This window comes from Schistocerca americana, chromosome 4 (genome assembly GCF_021461395.2).
Source record: "Schistocerca americana isolate TAMUIC-IGC-003095 chromosome 4, iqSchAmer2.1, whole genome shotgun sequence".
NCBI classification, from domain to species: Eukaryota; Metazoa; Arthropoda; class Insecta; order Orthoptera; family Acrididae; genus Schistocerca; species Schistocerca americana.
Window position 1 is genome coordinate 846071972 of NC_060122.1, and position 16963 is coordinate 846088934.

Consider the following 16963-nt stretch of genomic DNA (forward strand, 5'->3'; position numbering starts at 1 on the left):
GTTTCGTGTGCTCAGTTCTTCTGCATTTCACACGTTCCACATGATAACGGTTTCTCCATGCTATTGATCAATGGAACACGTCACTAACTGACTAACTAACTTTACCCCACTCCTCTCACACTTACCTACATTATCAAATTTACAACTCCTTTGTGGCTCACAATATCTCCTGCCAACCGATTCTTCTTTACTCAACTTCCGACATAAATTTGTATTCTCAACCATTCTTTTCAGCATCTATTCTCTTCTTAGTTCTTCGGCCTCTTTTTTCCACAGTCGGAGCCATTCAATGTACATAGTGTAAGTAAATTCGTACTACGTATAACATATACTGTGTTTTGCGACTGTAACAGTGTCTAATTAAAAGCAAACGTGTTTCGTTTTATTTTAAAGCGTCCTTTCCCTTCTTCTACAGTTATGAGTTAAATTTTAGCGCACACAGATTTTTCATTAACACAAAAGCGTGTATTTACTTTGTGTCAGTGAAGCACTCTGTGCTAAAGTCTACCATTTATGTACGGAACGAATGGCGAAAAAAAAAAAAAAATAACAAACTTGAACACAGAGGATGCTCTAAAATAAAGCGTTACGCTTTTACTCTTCATTACAAAAGACGGCATTTAATCAAAATATCTGCTCAGTACTTCTGCATCTCTTACTAGATTTACCTATCTAACCTTCAGCATTGTTCCGTAGAACCACATTCATTCTCTCAATATCTGAACTGTTTTCCGCCCACGTATCACCTTCGCCCAGGGTAACACCGTAAAAAAAAATTTTGAGACGAGGATCTGTAACACTCAAATTTACAAGAGATGTTAAGAAATCTCTCTTTTTTTTCGAAACGCTTTTCTTGCTACAGTCAATCTGCATTTCATATCCGCTATATTTCAGCCTTTACTGTACTGCCCAAATAGCATAAACAGTGTACTATGATCAGCGTCTCGCTTCCTAATCTAATGTTTTCACCACCGCCTAGTTTAATTTGACCACATTCCATACCCCATTTTACTTTGGTTCATTTTCATCTCTTGTCCTGTTTTGGAAACATTATACTTCATGCAACTCCTGTACCACGTTTTTTGCTGTCTCTGATAGAATTACGTTAAAGTTTTTATTTTCTTTCATTCAATTTTAATGCCCTTTCTACGTTTCTGCTTGCTTTCTTTTATTGTAATCTGATTTCTGTACAAGGTGTAAACAACTTTTTCCTCCCTATATTTTATCCCTGCTACCTTCATAATTGCAAAGAGTGTGATCCAAAAAACATTGTCAGAACCTTCGTCAAAATCTAGACATGTAACAAATTCAGATTTCCCTCTCTTTAACCTATCTTCTAAGATAATCCCTAGGGTGAGTATTGGCTCGCAGGGTCCTACATTTTTCCGAAATCCAAACTGATCTTCCGGAGGTCGGCTTCTGCCAGATTTTCCATTCTAGTTATAGATTAGTCTGGTCTCTGAAGTCGTACGCCTCCATTGTGATTGTGCCTTCGGTACGACTACCTGAATCGCTGAGGCACGCAAATCACCTTATCTCTGCAATGTTCGTGCTTCATGGGGGCAACGATATCTGCAGCGCGAATAATGTAAGTCTGTGGTTGCCAGAGTGTATTTGCAGGAGGCAGTGTTAGCAGCTTCCTACCAGACACCCTTCACAGTGTTCTGCGTGTACCTATACAACAGGCACCACTGCCAGTTTGTGCAGATCGAGGTGAAACTGCTATGACAGGCAGTTGGCCTTTACCACTAGAGTCATTGAAACATCGATCTCAGAGTCATTTTCTCCGACATGTGGTGAATCCGGGGGCCAACATAGTGTGTCGGAAATCATCATACTCATAATACACACTAAAATTTGATACACAGTGGCAAATGTACGATATAGTACTTTCTATGCTGAACTACAACATACATAGATATTATTGACTGCATTATGTGAATCAACATCTTTCGGTCCACCATCAGCACACCTTTCTTATATCTCCCAATTGTCATTTACACCGTAGGAGATCGTAGTAATGTACACCATGCACAATTTATGCTACACTAGACCACAAAAGGTATGTTTCGAAACTTTGGCGATCATTGATCACATTTTAAGTAACGTAGTATGGTATCCAGATATCTAGCGCTCTTAAATAGAAATTTTGTTTACCTACTCGAAGCCAACTACTTTAACTAAATTCCTAGTCGCTATACCGTCATTTCAGCAGTATCTAGATAATATTTAACGGATCTCACACGTCTGTACATGCATACTACTTGAAACTGCAGGCATTCACTTCTTACCTAGAATTAGTGCGGCCTCTTGACTTAAATTGTATTAATGGGGTTTTTATAACTTAATTCATATGGTATTATACATTTAAGTGATCATTAGAGACAGATATTTCAATCCAAATTATTCTCTTATAAATTACAGTATTAATTAACTGTGATATCGTGGGAATTTAAACTGTTATTGGATTTCAGTTACTAGAGATTACAACAAATGGTACATACGTAACATGCAGAAGCTGCAATACGGAAAATAAATACTTATTCGTTGTGATGAACACACAGCTATTCTCAAAACTATCTTTATGAGAAGGGGATGGTACATAAATATTTTTCAAACAGGCTTCGTAAGGAGTCGCATAGAACTTGTTGAGTTACTCACCAGGTGCTATCTCCTTGCGCTTCTGAGCTGGCTTCTCCGTCGGTATTTCAGAATTTAGGCTGTTTATCTCTTCGAGAGCGCTATCCTGTTGGTAAAACATCTGTTCCAGGTAGAGCTGCGAAACGTTGCGAGGTACAGGCACTGAAAGAGACAAGAAGAGAAAGTACTTTTTAGTGAGACTTGTCCAAGAAGTTAGCACCTTGTGATTCGCCTCTCATCTTAGATGAGTGATCATAATTTTGAACTCTCCACAAAGTACGCCTGCCTACGGGGTGCTAGATCCTTAGATAACCGAAACTCCGTGTAACTAAAACACTTAGGTCGGTTCTTTACGTAAAGAAATGGCCTACTTCTCTGTCTCTGGTTTGTTTAGTCGATTCCAACCTCCCGTCATCCCATGAAGTAAAGCACCTCGCTTACTTCTGTCCTGCATGAGCTGGAATCCATTACTTCTGTGACGCAATCGATCCATATCATTCTTCACCGCCTTCTTCTCCTTGCCCTTTTGTTCTTACCCAGCATTAACGTCTTTACCAGAGAATCATTTATTTTCATAATACATCCAAGTAGAACAGTTTCTCTTTCAGTATCAGACCTTCCAAGGAGCAATGTGGTTCTACACTCCTGGAAATTGAAATAAGAACACCGTGAATTCATTGTCCCAGGAAGGGGAAACTTTATTGACACATTCCTGGGGTCAGATACATCACATGATCACACTGACAGAACCACAGACACATAGACACAGGCAACAGAGCATGCACAATGTCGGTACTAGTACAGTGTATATCCACCTTTCGCAGCAATGCAGGCTGCTATTCTCCCATGGAGACGATCGTAGAGATGCTGGATGTAGTCCTGTGGAACGGCTTGCCATGCCATTTCCACCTTGCGCCCCAGTTGGACCAGCGTTCGTGCTGGACTTGCAGACCGCGTGAGACGACGCTTCATCCAGTCCCAAACATGCTCAATGGGGGACAGATCCGGAGATCTTGCTGGCCAGGGTAGTTGACTTACACCTTCTAGAGCCCGTTGGGTGGCACGGGATACATGCAGACGTGCATTGTCCTGTTGGAACAGCAAGTTCCCCTGCCAGTCTAGGAATGGTAGAACGATGGGTTCGATGACGGTTTGGATGTACCGTGCACTATTCAGTGTCACCTCGACGATCACCAGTGGTGTACGGCCAGTGTAGGAGATCGCTCCCCACACCATGATGCCGGGTGTTGGCCCTTTGTGCCTCGGTCGTATGCAGTCCTGATTGTGGCGCTCACCTGCACGGCGCCAAACACGCATACGACCATCATTGGCACCAAGGCAGAAGCGACTCTCATCGCTGAAGACGACACGTCTCCATTCGTCCCTCCATTCACGCCTGTCGCGACACCACTGGAGGCGGGCTGCACGATGTTGGGGCGTGAGCGGAAGACGGCCTAACGGTGTGCGGGACCGTAGCCCAGCTTCATGGAGACGGTTGCGAATGGTCCTCGCCGATACCCCAGGAGCAACAGTGTCCCTAATTTGCTGGGAAGTGGCGGTGCGGTCCCCTACGGCACTGCGTAGGATCCTACGGTCTTGGCGTGCATCCGTGCGTCGCTGCGGTCCGGTCCCAGGTCGACGGGCACGTGCACCTTCCGCCGACCACTGGCGACAACATCGATGTACTGTGGAGACCTCACGCCCCACGTGTTGAGCAATTCGGCGGTACGTCCACCCGGCCTCCCGCATGCCCACTATACGCCCTCGCTCAAAGTCCGTCAACTGCACATACGGTTCACGTCCACGCTGTCGCGGCATGCTACCAGTGTTAAAGACTGCGATGGAGCTCCGTATGCCACGGCAAACTGGCTGCCACTGACGGCGGCGGTGCACAAATGCTGCGCAGCTAGCGCCATTCGACGGCCAACACCGCGGTTCCTGGTGTGTCCGCTGTGCCGTGCGTGTGATCATTGCTTGTACAGCCCTCTCGCAGTGTCTGGAGCAAGTATGGTGGGTCTGACACACCGGTGTCAATGTGTTCTTTTTTCCATTTCCAGGAGTGTATTTGTTGTAATACTGACCAATTAGCTCTCTCTGTAGTCCATGGAACAAAGGAGTTTCGTCCAACACAGATAGTTGAACAGTGCCTATCCTAAGCCGTTCCGCCTTCGTTAAGACCTAGGTCTCATATCGCTACTTCACAAATGGAAACACAGGGAATAGTAGTTATTATAAGGGTCGTGTTGTTAAAGTCGTGTTTCTACTCTTTAAAATACAGTCAAGTTGTAAATGAAACGTATTGAAAATAATCGAGTAATTCTTTGTTCCTCAAGAGCCCGCCTACCGTTCAACAGCGAGTGAAAGATGAGGATAAAGTAAGTCGACTCAGACGGAGGGCAGGAGCGACGCAAGCTGTCTGAAAGTGCGACGAGCGTGTGCGGTGAAGCTCTCCAAAACGGTATTAACCTCTGGCCTTACATAAGACTCATATGTAGTCTAAACCAAAATTTCGCTTGAAATGCGACATTGTAGGATATATGCACTATTACCTGTTGTGTAAATAGGAACTGAATCTTAGCTAGTACATGGACTGTTATTTTAAGTAGACATATTTACACTGTGTACGACCTCTGCAATGTAGAAACGAAATGGGCAGATTCAGCCAGTAGATTTCATTGTTGCTTGCAGGATGATGTCGAATTCGATAGCTGGCTGGCATAACAAAAAAATTGGCATCTGCAGCGCCTCGCTTCTGACATTCGAATACTGTAGGATAAACTGAATTTCGATGACGCGAGAGGCTCTCTTTCGGTGACAGGCTTCCACTGTTGTCTAATTTTACGTCTGGAATATTTACAAAATAGAAGGTAAAGAAAAGGACTCGGTTTTGTTTGCGCATTGCTTAAAATATTTAGGACAGCACTTGCCTTCACTTGCTCTGTTTTAACCCTGAACAAATTCACATTCACATAGATGAAGCTCCATATTTTATATCTGGAAAATATTATCCCAGATTTGAAATAAAAATACTCCTCATCTTCCGGTCTTGACTAACGTCTTCTGGCGGTTTTATTAGCTGTGACGCATATGCCACAAGTGTGAAATCGCTTCACAAAAATTTCCAATTGGAGGCCCACCCATGTGGACTACTAAGCCCCCTGTACTTCAGGTACTTAGTGATTCTTTGGTGCGTCACTATGCCAAGGGTCAGCCTCTAATATTTGGAGGTTGCGAATGAAAAGTATTAAAAATAATCGTGTAATTCTTTGTTCCACAAGACCCCACCCACTCTTCAGCACGGAATGAAAGTGGAGGAAAAAATAAATGTTAAGAATGACATTCTGTTGTGAAATTTTCATGAAACTAGTTAAAATTTTTCAGCTGTATTCGTGCGTAAATATTTTGATAGTAAATTCCATAGAACGCAGAACTTACTGGTGGATTAAAACCAGTGGATCGGGACTCGAACCTGGGGCCTCTGCCTTTAGAGGAAAAATGCTCTGCCGACCGATCCATCCATGCACCACTCCTGATCCGCCCTCACAGACCTTAATCTCCTGCCTTCCACACTTCACAGAAGTCCTCTTTCATACCTAGCAGGACTAGCACTCCAGGAAGAAATGACATTGCTGGTACAAGCAATTCCCAGAATGAGTTTTCGCTCTCCAGCGGAGTATGCATTGATTTGAAATTTCCTGGCAGATTAAAAGTGTGTGCCGGAAGGGGACTGGAATCTTCGATCTTTGCATTTTGCGGCAAGTCGTCTAATGACTGAGCTATCCAAACACGACTCAAAGGTCCCAGGTTCAATTTCCGGTCCAGGTCACAGTTTTAAGATATTTGTAGTTAACTACATAACTATCTCCATCAATTCTTGGTAAATGGCTTAGGGTGCCGTATAGAAAGTACATGAAACACATTAGGTTAAAAGCAGTAATTCATGTCCTCTGCACAGTACAGTAGTGGAAATCGATTTACAGGCATGTATATCTGCAAGAAAACTAATTCTGTCGGTTTGAATAGTTGTGTACAATGTCTGTGCAATAGTACTGAATCCAATACACCGACAAATGCGGTCAAATTGTATCGAATTTGATCTCAGTATTAGTGTATATAACAAGATGTAAGAAACCTGTTAATGTGTTTGTGTGTTGACAGCGCTACGCAGCGCTCTGTATTAGTACCACTGACAATGCTGTGCGCCTTCTGTAGGAGACTCTGTGGCTGGTCGGACTCGCAGTTAGAGGTTAATAGTCAGCTGTGATGGAAGTTGGATGTTAATAGTTGGCAAAAAATGGTTCAAATGGCTCTGAGCACTATGGGACTTAACATCTGAGGTCATCAGTCCCCTAGAACTAAGAATTACTTAAACCTAGCGAACCTAAGGACATGACACCTGAAGCGCCTAGAAGCGCTCAGTTAGCAGTTATGGAGGCTAGAGGTCTGAAGTGTTAGCGCAAGCAGGTGATCTGGACGTGTGTCCGTCATGGAGATGTAATGTTGACGATTATATAATTTTTGGAACTGGATGTCATGGACGATTATATATATTTTTGAACTGGATGTCACATTATTAAGGTAAAATGTACTTAAATACATTGTTTGCTCTGCAAAAAAGTCTTTCTTTTGCAATGCACATGCCTGTTAGTAGTTAGAGCCTACAGTAGTTAGAATCTTTTATTTAGCTGCTTGCTATATCGCTGTAGTTGGTGTAATGATCTTCTGTGAGGTAAGTGACTTACAAAATGTATGGCTTATTGTTAGGATTTCTTCTAATTCAGGACAATTCTTTTGTGTTAAGTAATAGTCAGATCGCGTTATCCTTGTATATTATGGATAATAAATGAATAAGTTTGAGTTTTATTTGTCAGGAATAATTCTGTAGGTCAGAAATGAAATGATAAAAACAAGTAAAGGGACAGTATGTCAATTTCAGTCAGCAGTTTCAGAATTAAATAACGTAGATGTTTCACCTTCTCAGTTATTCCAGTCCAAGTAAATATATATTAAGAAGTTTCACCTGGCGACCCTGCCAGGATACGAACCTGGAATGTTGCAGGTGCAACAGTGTGAATGATTGATCCGGCCCTGCTGTGCGGGTACTGGTAACGCTTTAATTTTGGACACCAGTGTATGTTTGTGGAACCCTATCTTTATACCAGTATCCTCTACCATACAATCTTTGGTACAACAGTAACCGTTATCTACGAAATTAACATAGAGGAAGAGCGCCTGTATGGCGCCGCTGTACAACTCACTGGAGTCCAGAGCGAGCTCGCTGACGAGCAGCCAGGCGTCGGCGAAGTGCAGCTGCAGGCGGACGAAGCGCGCGACGCGCTGCTGCAGCGGCACGCTGACGTTGACGGTGGCCTCGGTGGGCGCCGGCGTGGGCCGCCGCAGCGCCGGCTGGTAGTGGCGCCCGTCCAGGCTCAGCTGCACCGACACCTCGCAGAACACCTGCGCAGCCGAGCGGCGGGCCGAGCGTCACGACTCGCGGGCACGGCGTACCGCGGCTTCCAGACTGACCAACGACTCACCTGGCTGGTCGCCGCTTACAAGGAATGCAACACCGACAACCAAGTGCTCAAATCAAGGAGGGTGTACACTTACTGCAAGGAATGCAAGACCAACAACCAAGTGCTCAAATGAAGGAGGGTGTACGCTTACTGCAACGAATGCAAGACCAACAACCAAGTGCTCAAATTAAGGAGGGTGTACGCTTACTGCAAGGAATGTTAAACCATCAACCAATTGCTCAAATAAAGAAGGGTGTACGCTTACTGTAAGGAATACAAGACCAACAACCAAGCGTTCAAGTCAAGGAGGGTGTATCCTTACTGCAAGGAATACAAGACCAACAACCATGTGGTTGAATCAAGGATGGTGTACAAAACCAACAACCAACGCTCAAATTAAGGAGGGTGTATGCTTAATACGAGGAATACAAGCCCAACAACCTAGTGCTCAAATCAGCGAGGGTGTACGCTTACTTCAAGGAATGGTAAACCAACAACCAAGTGCTCAAATAAAGGAGGGCGTACGCTTACTGCAAGGAATACAAGGCCAATGACCAAGTGTTCAAGTCAAGGAGGGTGTATCCTTACTGCAAGGAATACAAGACCAACAACCAAGTGCTTGAATCAAGGATGGTGTACGCTTACTGCAAGGAATAGAAGACCAACAACGATGTGCTCAAACCAAGGAGGGTGTATGCTTACTGCAAGGAATACAAAACCAACAAACAAGTCGTCAGATCAAGGAGGGTATACGCTTACTACGAGGTCCCCCCACAGTAGCTGAATGTCAATCCTGACGGCTTGGGTTCGATTCCCGGCTGGGTCGGAGATTTTCTTCGCTCTGGGACTGGCTGTTGTGTTGTCCTAATCATCATCATTTCATCCCCATCGACGCGCAAGTCGCCGAAGTGGCGTCAAATCCAAAGACTTGCGCCAGGCGAACGGTCTGCCGGACGGGAGGCCCTAGCCACACGTGTAAAATAAACTTACAACGAGGAATACAAGACCAACAACCAAGTACTCAAGTCAAGGACGATGTAACACAGGTATGTAGTCTTTCGCCACTGTTGTTCAATCTATACCTTGAAGAAGCAATCAGGAAAATAACATAGAGGTTGAAGATTGGGATTAAAATTCCGGGTGTAGAGATATTCACGATAAGATTCGCTAATGACGTAGCTGTCCTCACTGAAAGCAGAGAATAATTACAAGACCGTTTGAATGGAATGAACAGACTAATATGTGCAGAACATGCATTGAGAGTAAACAGAGGCAATATCAAAGTGATGAAAAGTTGTTGAAATAAGAAGAGCAACATCAAAAATGGTTTCCACAACGTCGAGCTTTTCTACCAGCTTAGAAGCAAAATAACACATGACGGTCGAATGGTACACTTTGGTTTATTGAGAGAGTTTTAGGAAATTGTTGTTCATCTATAAAGGAAGAGCACCAGCGTGACAATTCTGGAATACTGCTCGAGAATTTGGGATCCCCAGCCGCTCGGAACAATGGAAGACATACAATTATTTCAGGTGTGTGCTTCTACGTTGTTATTAGCAGGTTCCATCTACACGAGATTATTACCGAGATGTTTCGTGGACAGAAATGCGAGTCTGTGCACGGAAGAGAATGTTATTGTTACGAAATACAATTGAGAAAAGTTAGAGAAGTGCCATCTTCAGCTTACTAAAGAGAGATTGTACTGATGCCAACGTAAATTTTGCTTACAAACCGTGAAGATAAGAGCAATTGGAGCTGGTACAGAGGCATATAAATAGTACTTCCCTCGGTGCAGTGGTGGATGGAACAGACAAATGACAAGCAGTGCTGCAAGATATCCTCTGCCATGCACCACACAGTGACTTGCGGATTATGTATGTGGGTGAAAACCGTTCAATATTTGACTTTTTAAATATGTTTCAAAGATGCTTAGAACATGTAATCTTGCTGCGTATTTGCATTTCTCTTTATTCAACTTCCTTATCTTCGGTTTTATTTAATAGTATAGTTCAAATTGAAACTATTAAATATGTTTATAGCAGTTTTATAGTGCGAATAATATATCTGTTACACAAGGAAACTGTTTACTGTGTTGCTTGCATGTAGCGTTTCAGAGCTGAATGTCCTTACCTGGATGCCGTGTTCGGGTTTGTGCAGGGCGTGTATCTGGATGGCGGTCAGTTCCCGGGGTCCGTCCAGCTCCAGGTCCACATCAACAGGCTGACCCTGGTGTGTCGCGTTGTGCCAGCCAACCCACCGCCAGTCTGAGCAGACAGAGAAGGAGATTTGGTTTTGAATGAGCTTCCCACTCAGTGTCACAACCGCTGTGAAATCTGCACGTGTACATCAGGATACACCTCTTAAAAAGTAAAAAAACTTAAGATTGATCATATTTTATGGATGACAGGAACTCCGTAATAATATATAATGAATAAATTGATAATGTTCATTCCATTCATCCCTCCTGCCCCGACTCTCCGCCTCTCTCTTCATCCCTCATATCTCTGTCTATCGTCTCCTACTTCCTTTCTTTGCCCTCTGCTCCTCCCCCCACTATCTGACCATTTCCCCATCCCCTTCTCTCCATCTATCTCTTCCCCCTTCCCTCAAATCTGTGTGTCCATCTCTTTCTTCCTCCTCTCTCTCTCTGTCCACCTCCTCCTCCCACCATCTCTCTCTACTTTATCACCCACATACAAACAGCAAATCGTGGTTCTTAATCCCACGGTATTTCTTTCCAGATCGTGATTAATATGTGTACTAAATTTGGCTAAAATCGTTCCAGGTGTTTAGCATGAGCTTCCACGGTATTTCTTTCCAGATCGTAATTAATATGTGTACTGAATTTGGCTAAAATCGTTCCAGGTGTTTAGCATGAGCTTTTTACCCGTGGATTTGTGCACATACGCAAATCAAATATATTTTACAATACACTGAGCAGCCAGAACATTATGTCCACGTGCCTGCTTTCGATGCAAATCCGTCCAGGCAATGGCAGCGTCACCTGGCGAGGAATGAATGCTAATCAGACACACGCACGATGCATGTAGTATAAGTTGGCATGCCGTCATTGCGTGGGATGGAGAAGGCGCACGATCCATCTGAGTTTTACCGAGGGCATATTGTGATGGCCCAGAGGCTCGGCACGAGCATTTAGGAAAGTTCACAACTTGTCGGCAGTTCGAGGAGACCCTTGGTGAGTATCATCAAGACATGTTGAAACCAAAGTGAAAGCAGTTCCAGATGCGGGGATGGGCGGCCACCCCTCACTACAGTTGTCGGGCATAGTAGGCTGGGCAAGCTGCGAACTATGCGGGAACTATCATTAGACATTATTGTTGGGCAGAGTAAAAGTGCATCTGAACACACAGTGCACTGAAAATTTCCAAACCATGATCGTCCGCAGCTGACGATACATGCAAGTGACTATGTTAGTCAGTGTGCGATTTGCAGGGAGGGATGGGGGGGATTTCCCCCCCCCCCCCCTCTGCATCAGACCATCCCCTCCTCTGGTTTTAGTTTATGCATCCCAACCTGGGATGTTTATTTCCCACGCACTAGAGTAAAACTTTACATATAATTTAAATTTGTGGAGCCGAACACGGAAAGTTTTTAATACAGTCTTAATATTAGTACTAGTATATGTTTGCTTATTAATCTTGAAAAAGTGTTATGCAGTAGTTAAGCATTTCAAAACATTTAGAACCAAATGACAAGACGACGCACGCCACATTTCCGTAGCATGCCACAATGTTGCAAGACGGCGCCCCAGCGTAAACGAGGCTTTGTAGCCAGGTCTGTATTGTATGGTGGATGTGATGTGTTGCGTACGAAACTAAAACCTGCAATCAGATCCAAACGTCGTGGAAAACTGTGAAGAGGTGTCACCCTGCAGCAAGATAACGCTCGCCCACATTCTGCCAAACGGACAGCCGACGCAATAAAGGAGTTGAGATTCGAGGTGCTGGAACATCCACTATACAGTCCAGACCTGGCTGCAAGCGATTTTCACATGTTTGGACCCTTAACGGAAGCACTACAGGGGAGGAGGTTTGAAAGTGATGAAGACGTCATTGCTGCGGTGCAAAATTGGTTACAGATGTAACTGAAAAACGTATTTTCTGATGAAATAAAAAAAACTCGTAAAACGTCGGGAAAACTGCATTGAAGTCCAGAATAAGTACAGCTTTTCACAGATGTGCCTTTACTTTTTGAATTTCTCTCGTATACCTGTATGTAGATGATTTTGTAAATAAGCTTTACGTACAATGTACTTTTAAAGATATAACAAGGGATGGCTTTCTGATAGTGCATACGCGTGAACAGTGAGTTTCGGCATTAACATCTATTTATAAATAACTGTTTAACCATGGGTAACGCCATGGTCCAAGCAAGTAACATATGTAATTATACTAACCCCCTAAGACATCCCCCCCACCCCACTGCTAAAAGCACAAATCGCACACTGATGTTAGTACCACTACATAAAGAACTACGACTGAAATGGGCAAGTGACCACCGGCACTGGACATTGGCGCAGTGATGGAGAGTTGCATGGTCTGATGACTCCCGATACCTTCTTCATCACGTCTATGGAAGGGCGTGAATCCGTCGTCTTCCAGGGGAAGAGCTGCTGGAGATCTGTTCTGTGGCACGGAGACAAGCTGGCGGCGGCTGCTTTACCCTCTGGGGAACATTCACGTGGCCTCTCACGGGTCCAGTGGAGGTCGTGACGACCAAGGAATATCGTACACTGGTTGCAGACCACGTACCCCGCTTCATGACGATCATGTTTCCCGACGGCAGTGGAATTTTTCATCAGGACAGTGTGCCATGTCACAAGGCCAGGAGTGTGATGGAGTGATTCGAGGAACACAGTGGTGAGTTAGAATTGATGTGGTGGTCCCCAACTCACCAGATCTGAACCCGACCGAACACACCCGGGATGTGGCTGGCCGTGGCGTCGGAGCTCATCGCCGCCTTCCCGGAATGCGTCGCAATTAGGTGACTTGCGGGTCCCTCCAGCGACCTACAGAGACGTCGTCGCCTCCATGCTAAGACGTGTCGCCCCTGTTGTCCGCGATGAGGGTGGATATACCGGCTGTTAGGTAGGCGGTCAGAATATTGTGCCTGATCGGTGTACATTTAACAGCTTTCACACGTACTTGTGTAGCTACTTCACCTGTACCTCTAGCGAATTTCGCCCTCCATATCATTTAACGCCACTCAGTGTTAACGACGACGTATCGCCTGAACTGTGTGTCGGCAATGATATAATATTGCAGGTATATGTAGTGGTAAGTGTGGCTACTGTCTGCAAAATGTGTTGTCTATAGAGTTATTATTAATGAAGAAGTCTTCAGGTCCAGATTGTATACCGATTAGGTTCCTTTCAGATTACGCTGATACAATAGCTCCCTACTTAGCAATCATATACAACCACTCGCTCACCGATAGATCTGTACCTACAGATTGGAAAATTGCGCAGGTCGCACCAGTGTTTAAGAAGGGTAGTAGGAGTAATCCATCGAACTACAGACCTATATCATTGACGTCGGTTTGGAGTAGGGTTTTGGAGCATATACTGTATTCAAACATTATGAATCACCTCGAAGGGAACCATCTACTGATACGTAATCAGCATGGTTTCACAAAACATCGTTCTTGTGCAACGCAGCTAGCTCTTTATTCGCACAAAGTAATGGCCGCTATCGACAGGGGATCTCAAGTTGATTCCGTATTTCTAGATTTCCGGAAAGCTTTTGACACCGTTCCTCACAAGCGACTTCTAATCAAGCTGCGGGCCTACGGGGTATCGTCTCAGTTGTGCGACTGGATTCGTGATTTCCTGTCAGGAAGGTCGCAGTTCGTAGTAATAGACGGCAAATCATCGAGTAAAACTGAAGTGATATCAGGTGTTTCCCAGGGAAGAGTCCTGGGACCTCTGCTGTTCCTGATCTATATAAATGACCTGGGTAACAATCTGAGCAGTTCTCTTAGGTTGTTCCCAGATGATGCTGTAATTTACCGTCTAGCAAGGTCATCCGAAGACCAGTATCAGTTGCAAAGCGATTTAGAAAAGATTGCTGTATGGTGTGGGAGGTGGCAGTTGACGCTAAATAATGAAAAGTGCGAGGTGATCCACATGAGTTCCAAAAGAAATCCGTTGGAATTCGATTACTCGATAAATAGTACAATTCTGAAGGCTGTCAATTCAACTTAGGTATTAAAAATACGAACAACTTCAGTTGGAAAGACCACATAGACAATATTGTGGGGAAGGCGAGCCAAACGTTGCGTATCATTGGCAGGACACTTGGAAGATGCAACAAGTCCACTAAAGAGACAGCTTACACTACACTCGTTCGTCCTCTGTTACAATATTGCTGCGCGGTGTGGGATCCTTACCAGGTGGGATTGACGGAGGACATCGAAAGGGTGCAAAAAAGGGCCGCTCGTTTTGTATTATCACGTAATAGGGGAGAGAGTGTGGCAGATATGATACGCGAGTTGGGATGGAAGTCATTAAAGCAAAGACGTTTTTCGTCGCGGTGAGATCTATTTACGAAATTTCAGTCACCAACTTTCTCTTCCGAATGCGAAAATATTTTGTTGAGCCCAACCTGCATAGGTAGGAATGATCGTCAAAATAAAATAAGAGAAACCAGAGCTCGAACAGAAAGGTTTAGGTGTTCGTTTTTCCCGCGCTTTTCGTGATTGGAATGGTAGAGAGATAGTATGATTGTGGTTCGATGAATCCTCTGCCCAGCACTTAAATGTGAATTGCAGAGTAATCATGTAGATGTAGATGTAGATGTAGATAAATTAAAAGGTCATGCAGTGACAGTTTATCACTCATCTCATTATCTGACGTTGCATCTCCTGAACCATAAGTTGTACACTCAGCGACATACAGAGTGATTCACAATCCAGGTTACACACCTCTGGACGTCGTAGAGGGGACTCAGTAGACGACGTTTTACACAGGAACCCATGTCCAGAAACTTCATTCAACGACCCTACAGTGCGACTAAGTTATTGGTGCCGGCGCTTGTAAATGTATGTATATAAAGGGTGGTTCCATGATGATGTAACAAACTTTCTAGGATGGTGGAGAAGGATAAGGGCACCAATTTCGGATGAGAGTCCCTCTACTGGAAAAGAAAGAGTCGAAAGTAACAAACGAATACCGTTCTGATACCTCTGATAGTGGAACACACGTACTGGTACTCTTGTTGCTAAGATTGTAGGGTAGACAACTTTCAGAGGTTAGTGCGGAAAAAAGGAAGAAAAGTGCCCAGTAAACATGGGCTCTAAAATGCATGCCTTAGCGGCTACGATCACTTCGTCAGTAGAGGGCATGTAATTCACAATATCGAAGATGAACAGCCCTCAGAACTACCCAGTAATGCATTTTAGAGCCCATGTTTAGTGGAGTCTGAAAGTTGTCTACCGTACAATCTCAGCTACAACAGTACAGTACATGTAAGTCACCCTGGGGTTACTTACCGGGCCTCCAGGCGAGGCCTCTGCCGGCGCCGTCGTCCTCGGGGTTGGCGGGAGCGATGCGGCCGTCGACGAGCTGCCCCAGGCCGGCGGCCACGAAGCGGCCGTCCCTGACGCCGTCGTAGCTCAGGTCCTCCAGCTGCTGCCCGTCCGACCAGCGGTCGCCCTTCGGAGTCACGTAGCTGAAGATGCCCTCTGCGAAATCACAGGCGGCTCATGCTGGCGAAGTTCAGGCTGGCAATTATTGAACTACACAAGCGTAAATTACAAACTACGGAGTGCACACAGTTTATTCAAATTTAAAAGTCACTACATGTATCTGGATTTAGGTTATGACATGTTCGGTATGCCTGTCATCAGTGGCGACGATGTGGCGCAGACGAATAGCGAAATTCTACATGCCCCGCTGAAGATGCTGGCGTTGACCTCGTGAATGGCTGTTTCCGGCTCAGCAGTGATTTAGGGGTTAATGCTGTACACCCTGTCTTTCATATTGCTCCACAAAAAGAAGTTGCATGTGTTCAGATCCGCAGAATATGGCGACCAATCGAGGCCCATGGCAGTGGCCTCTGGGTACCCCAGAGCCAGAAAGAGGTCCCCTAAGTGTTTCTCCAAAACATCAAACACTCCCCTACTTCGATAGGGTCCAGCTATGTCCTGTATGAATAACATCTTGTCGAAACCCGGGTCACCGGGTAATGGGGATGAAATCGTCTTCCAGAGTCTTCACGTACCGTTCGGTAGTCACCATGCCATAAAGGTGTGACTGGACATTGCACACCACATAGTCACCCGTTGAGGGTGAAGATGCTTTTCGATGGCGAAATAGAGATTGCGAGTCCCCAAAATACGCCAGTTTTGCTTATTGATGAACTCATCCAAATATACAACTGCGGACATAGGATGGAGTTACATTTGGCATCCAAATGAATGTCGGCGCTCTCGCTAAACCAAACCACACTACGCATACTAATTTCCACCACGCACCGCGGCCAACCGTGCAGTTGGAACGTCCTAACGCAAACCGTTCATAAGTTATGACAATTTTATTCCCTACAGTTCAATAACTGCCACCCTGCATCTGGATGAAAACTGTACAGGACTTTACCGGCTTTGGTCCAAAATCTTGCTGAATTTTCACTGAAAAATATTTGCATAGGTGTATCACTAGAATTCATTTCCCCATATGTTTAGGCATAAGAAGAAAACAATCGAGGTTTTTTAGGTCTTTCTTATACGTAAAACTTGCATCTGAAAGACCATACTAGTTTAAGATTATAGGATGTCAGTAGCAGAATCTA

The 16963-nt window shown here is 44.6% G+C and overlaps 1 protein-coding gene across 1 annotated transcript in view; it reads right to left on the bottom strand.

Annotated features, from left to right (window-relative positions):
- The window catches only part of LOC124613858 (epithelial discoidin domain-containing receptor 1-like), a 63830-nt gene that overhangs the window by 8922 nt on the left and 37945 nt on the right, over window positions 1-16963 (bottom strand). The window contains exons 6-9 of the mRNA XM_047142583.1: window positions 15666-15857; window positions 10287-10420; window positions 7899-8097; window positions 2662-2802 (exon numbers count right to left, since the gene is read on the bottom strand). Of these exons, the coding sequence (XP_046998539.1) occupies window positions 2662-2802; window positions 7899-8097; window positions 10287-10420; window positions 15666-15857 (666 nt within the window). The remainder of the gene's footprint in view (window positions 1-2661; window positions 2803-7898; window positions 8098-10286; window positions 10421-15665; window positions 15858-16963) is intronic.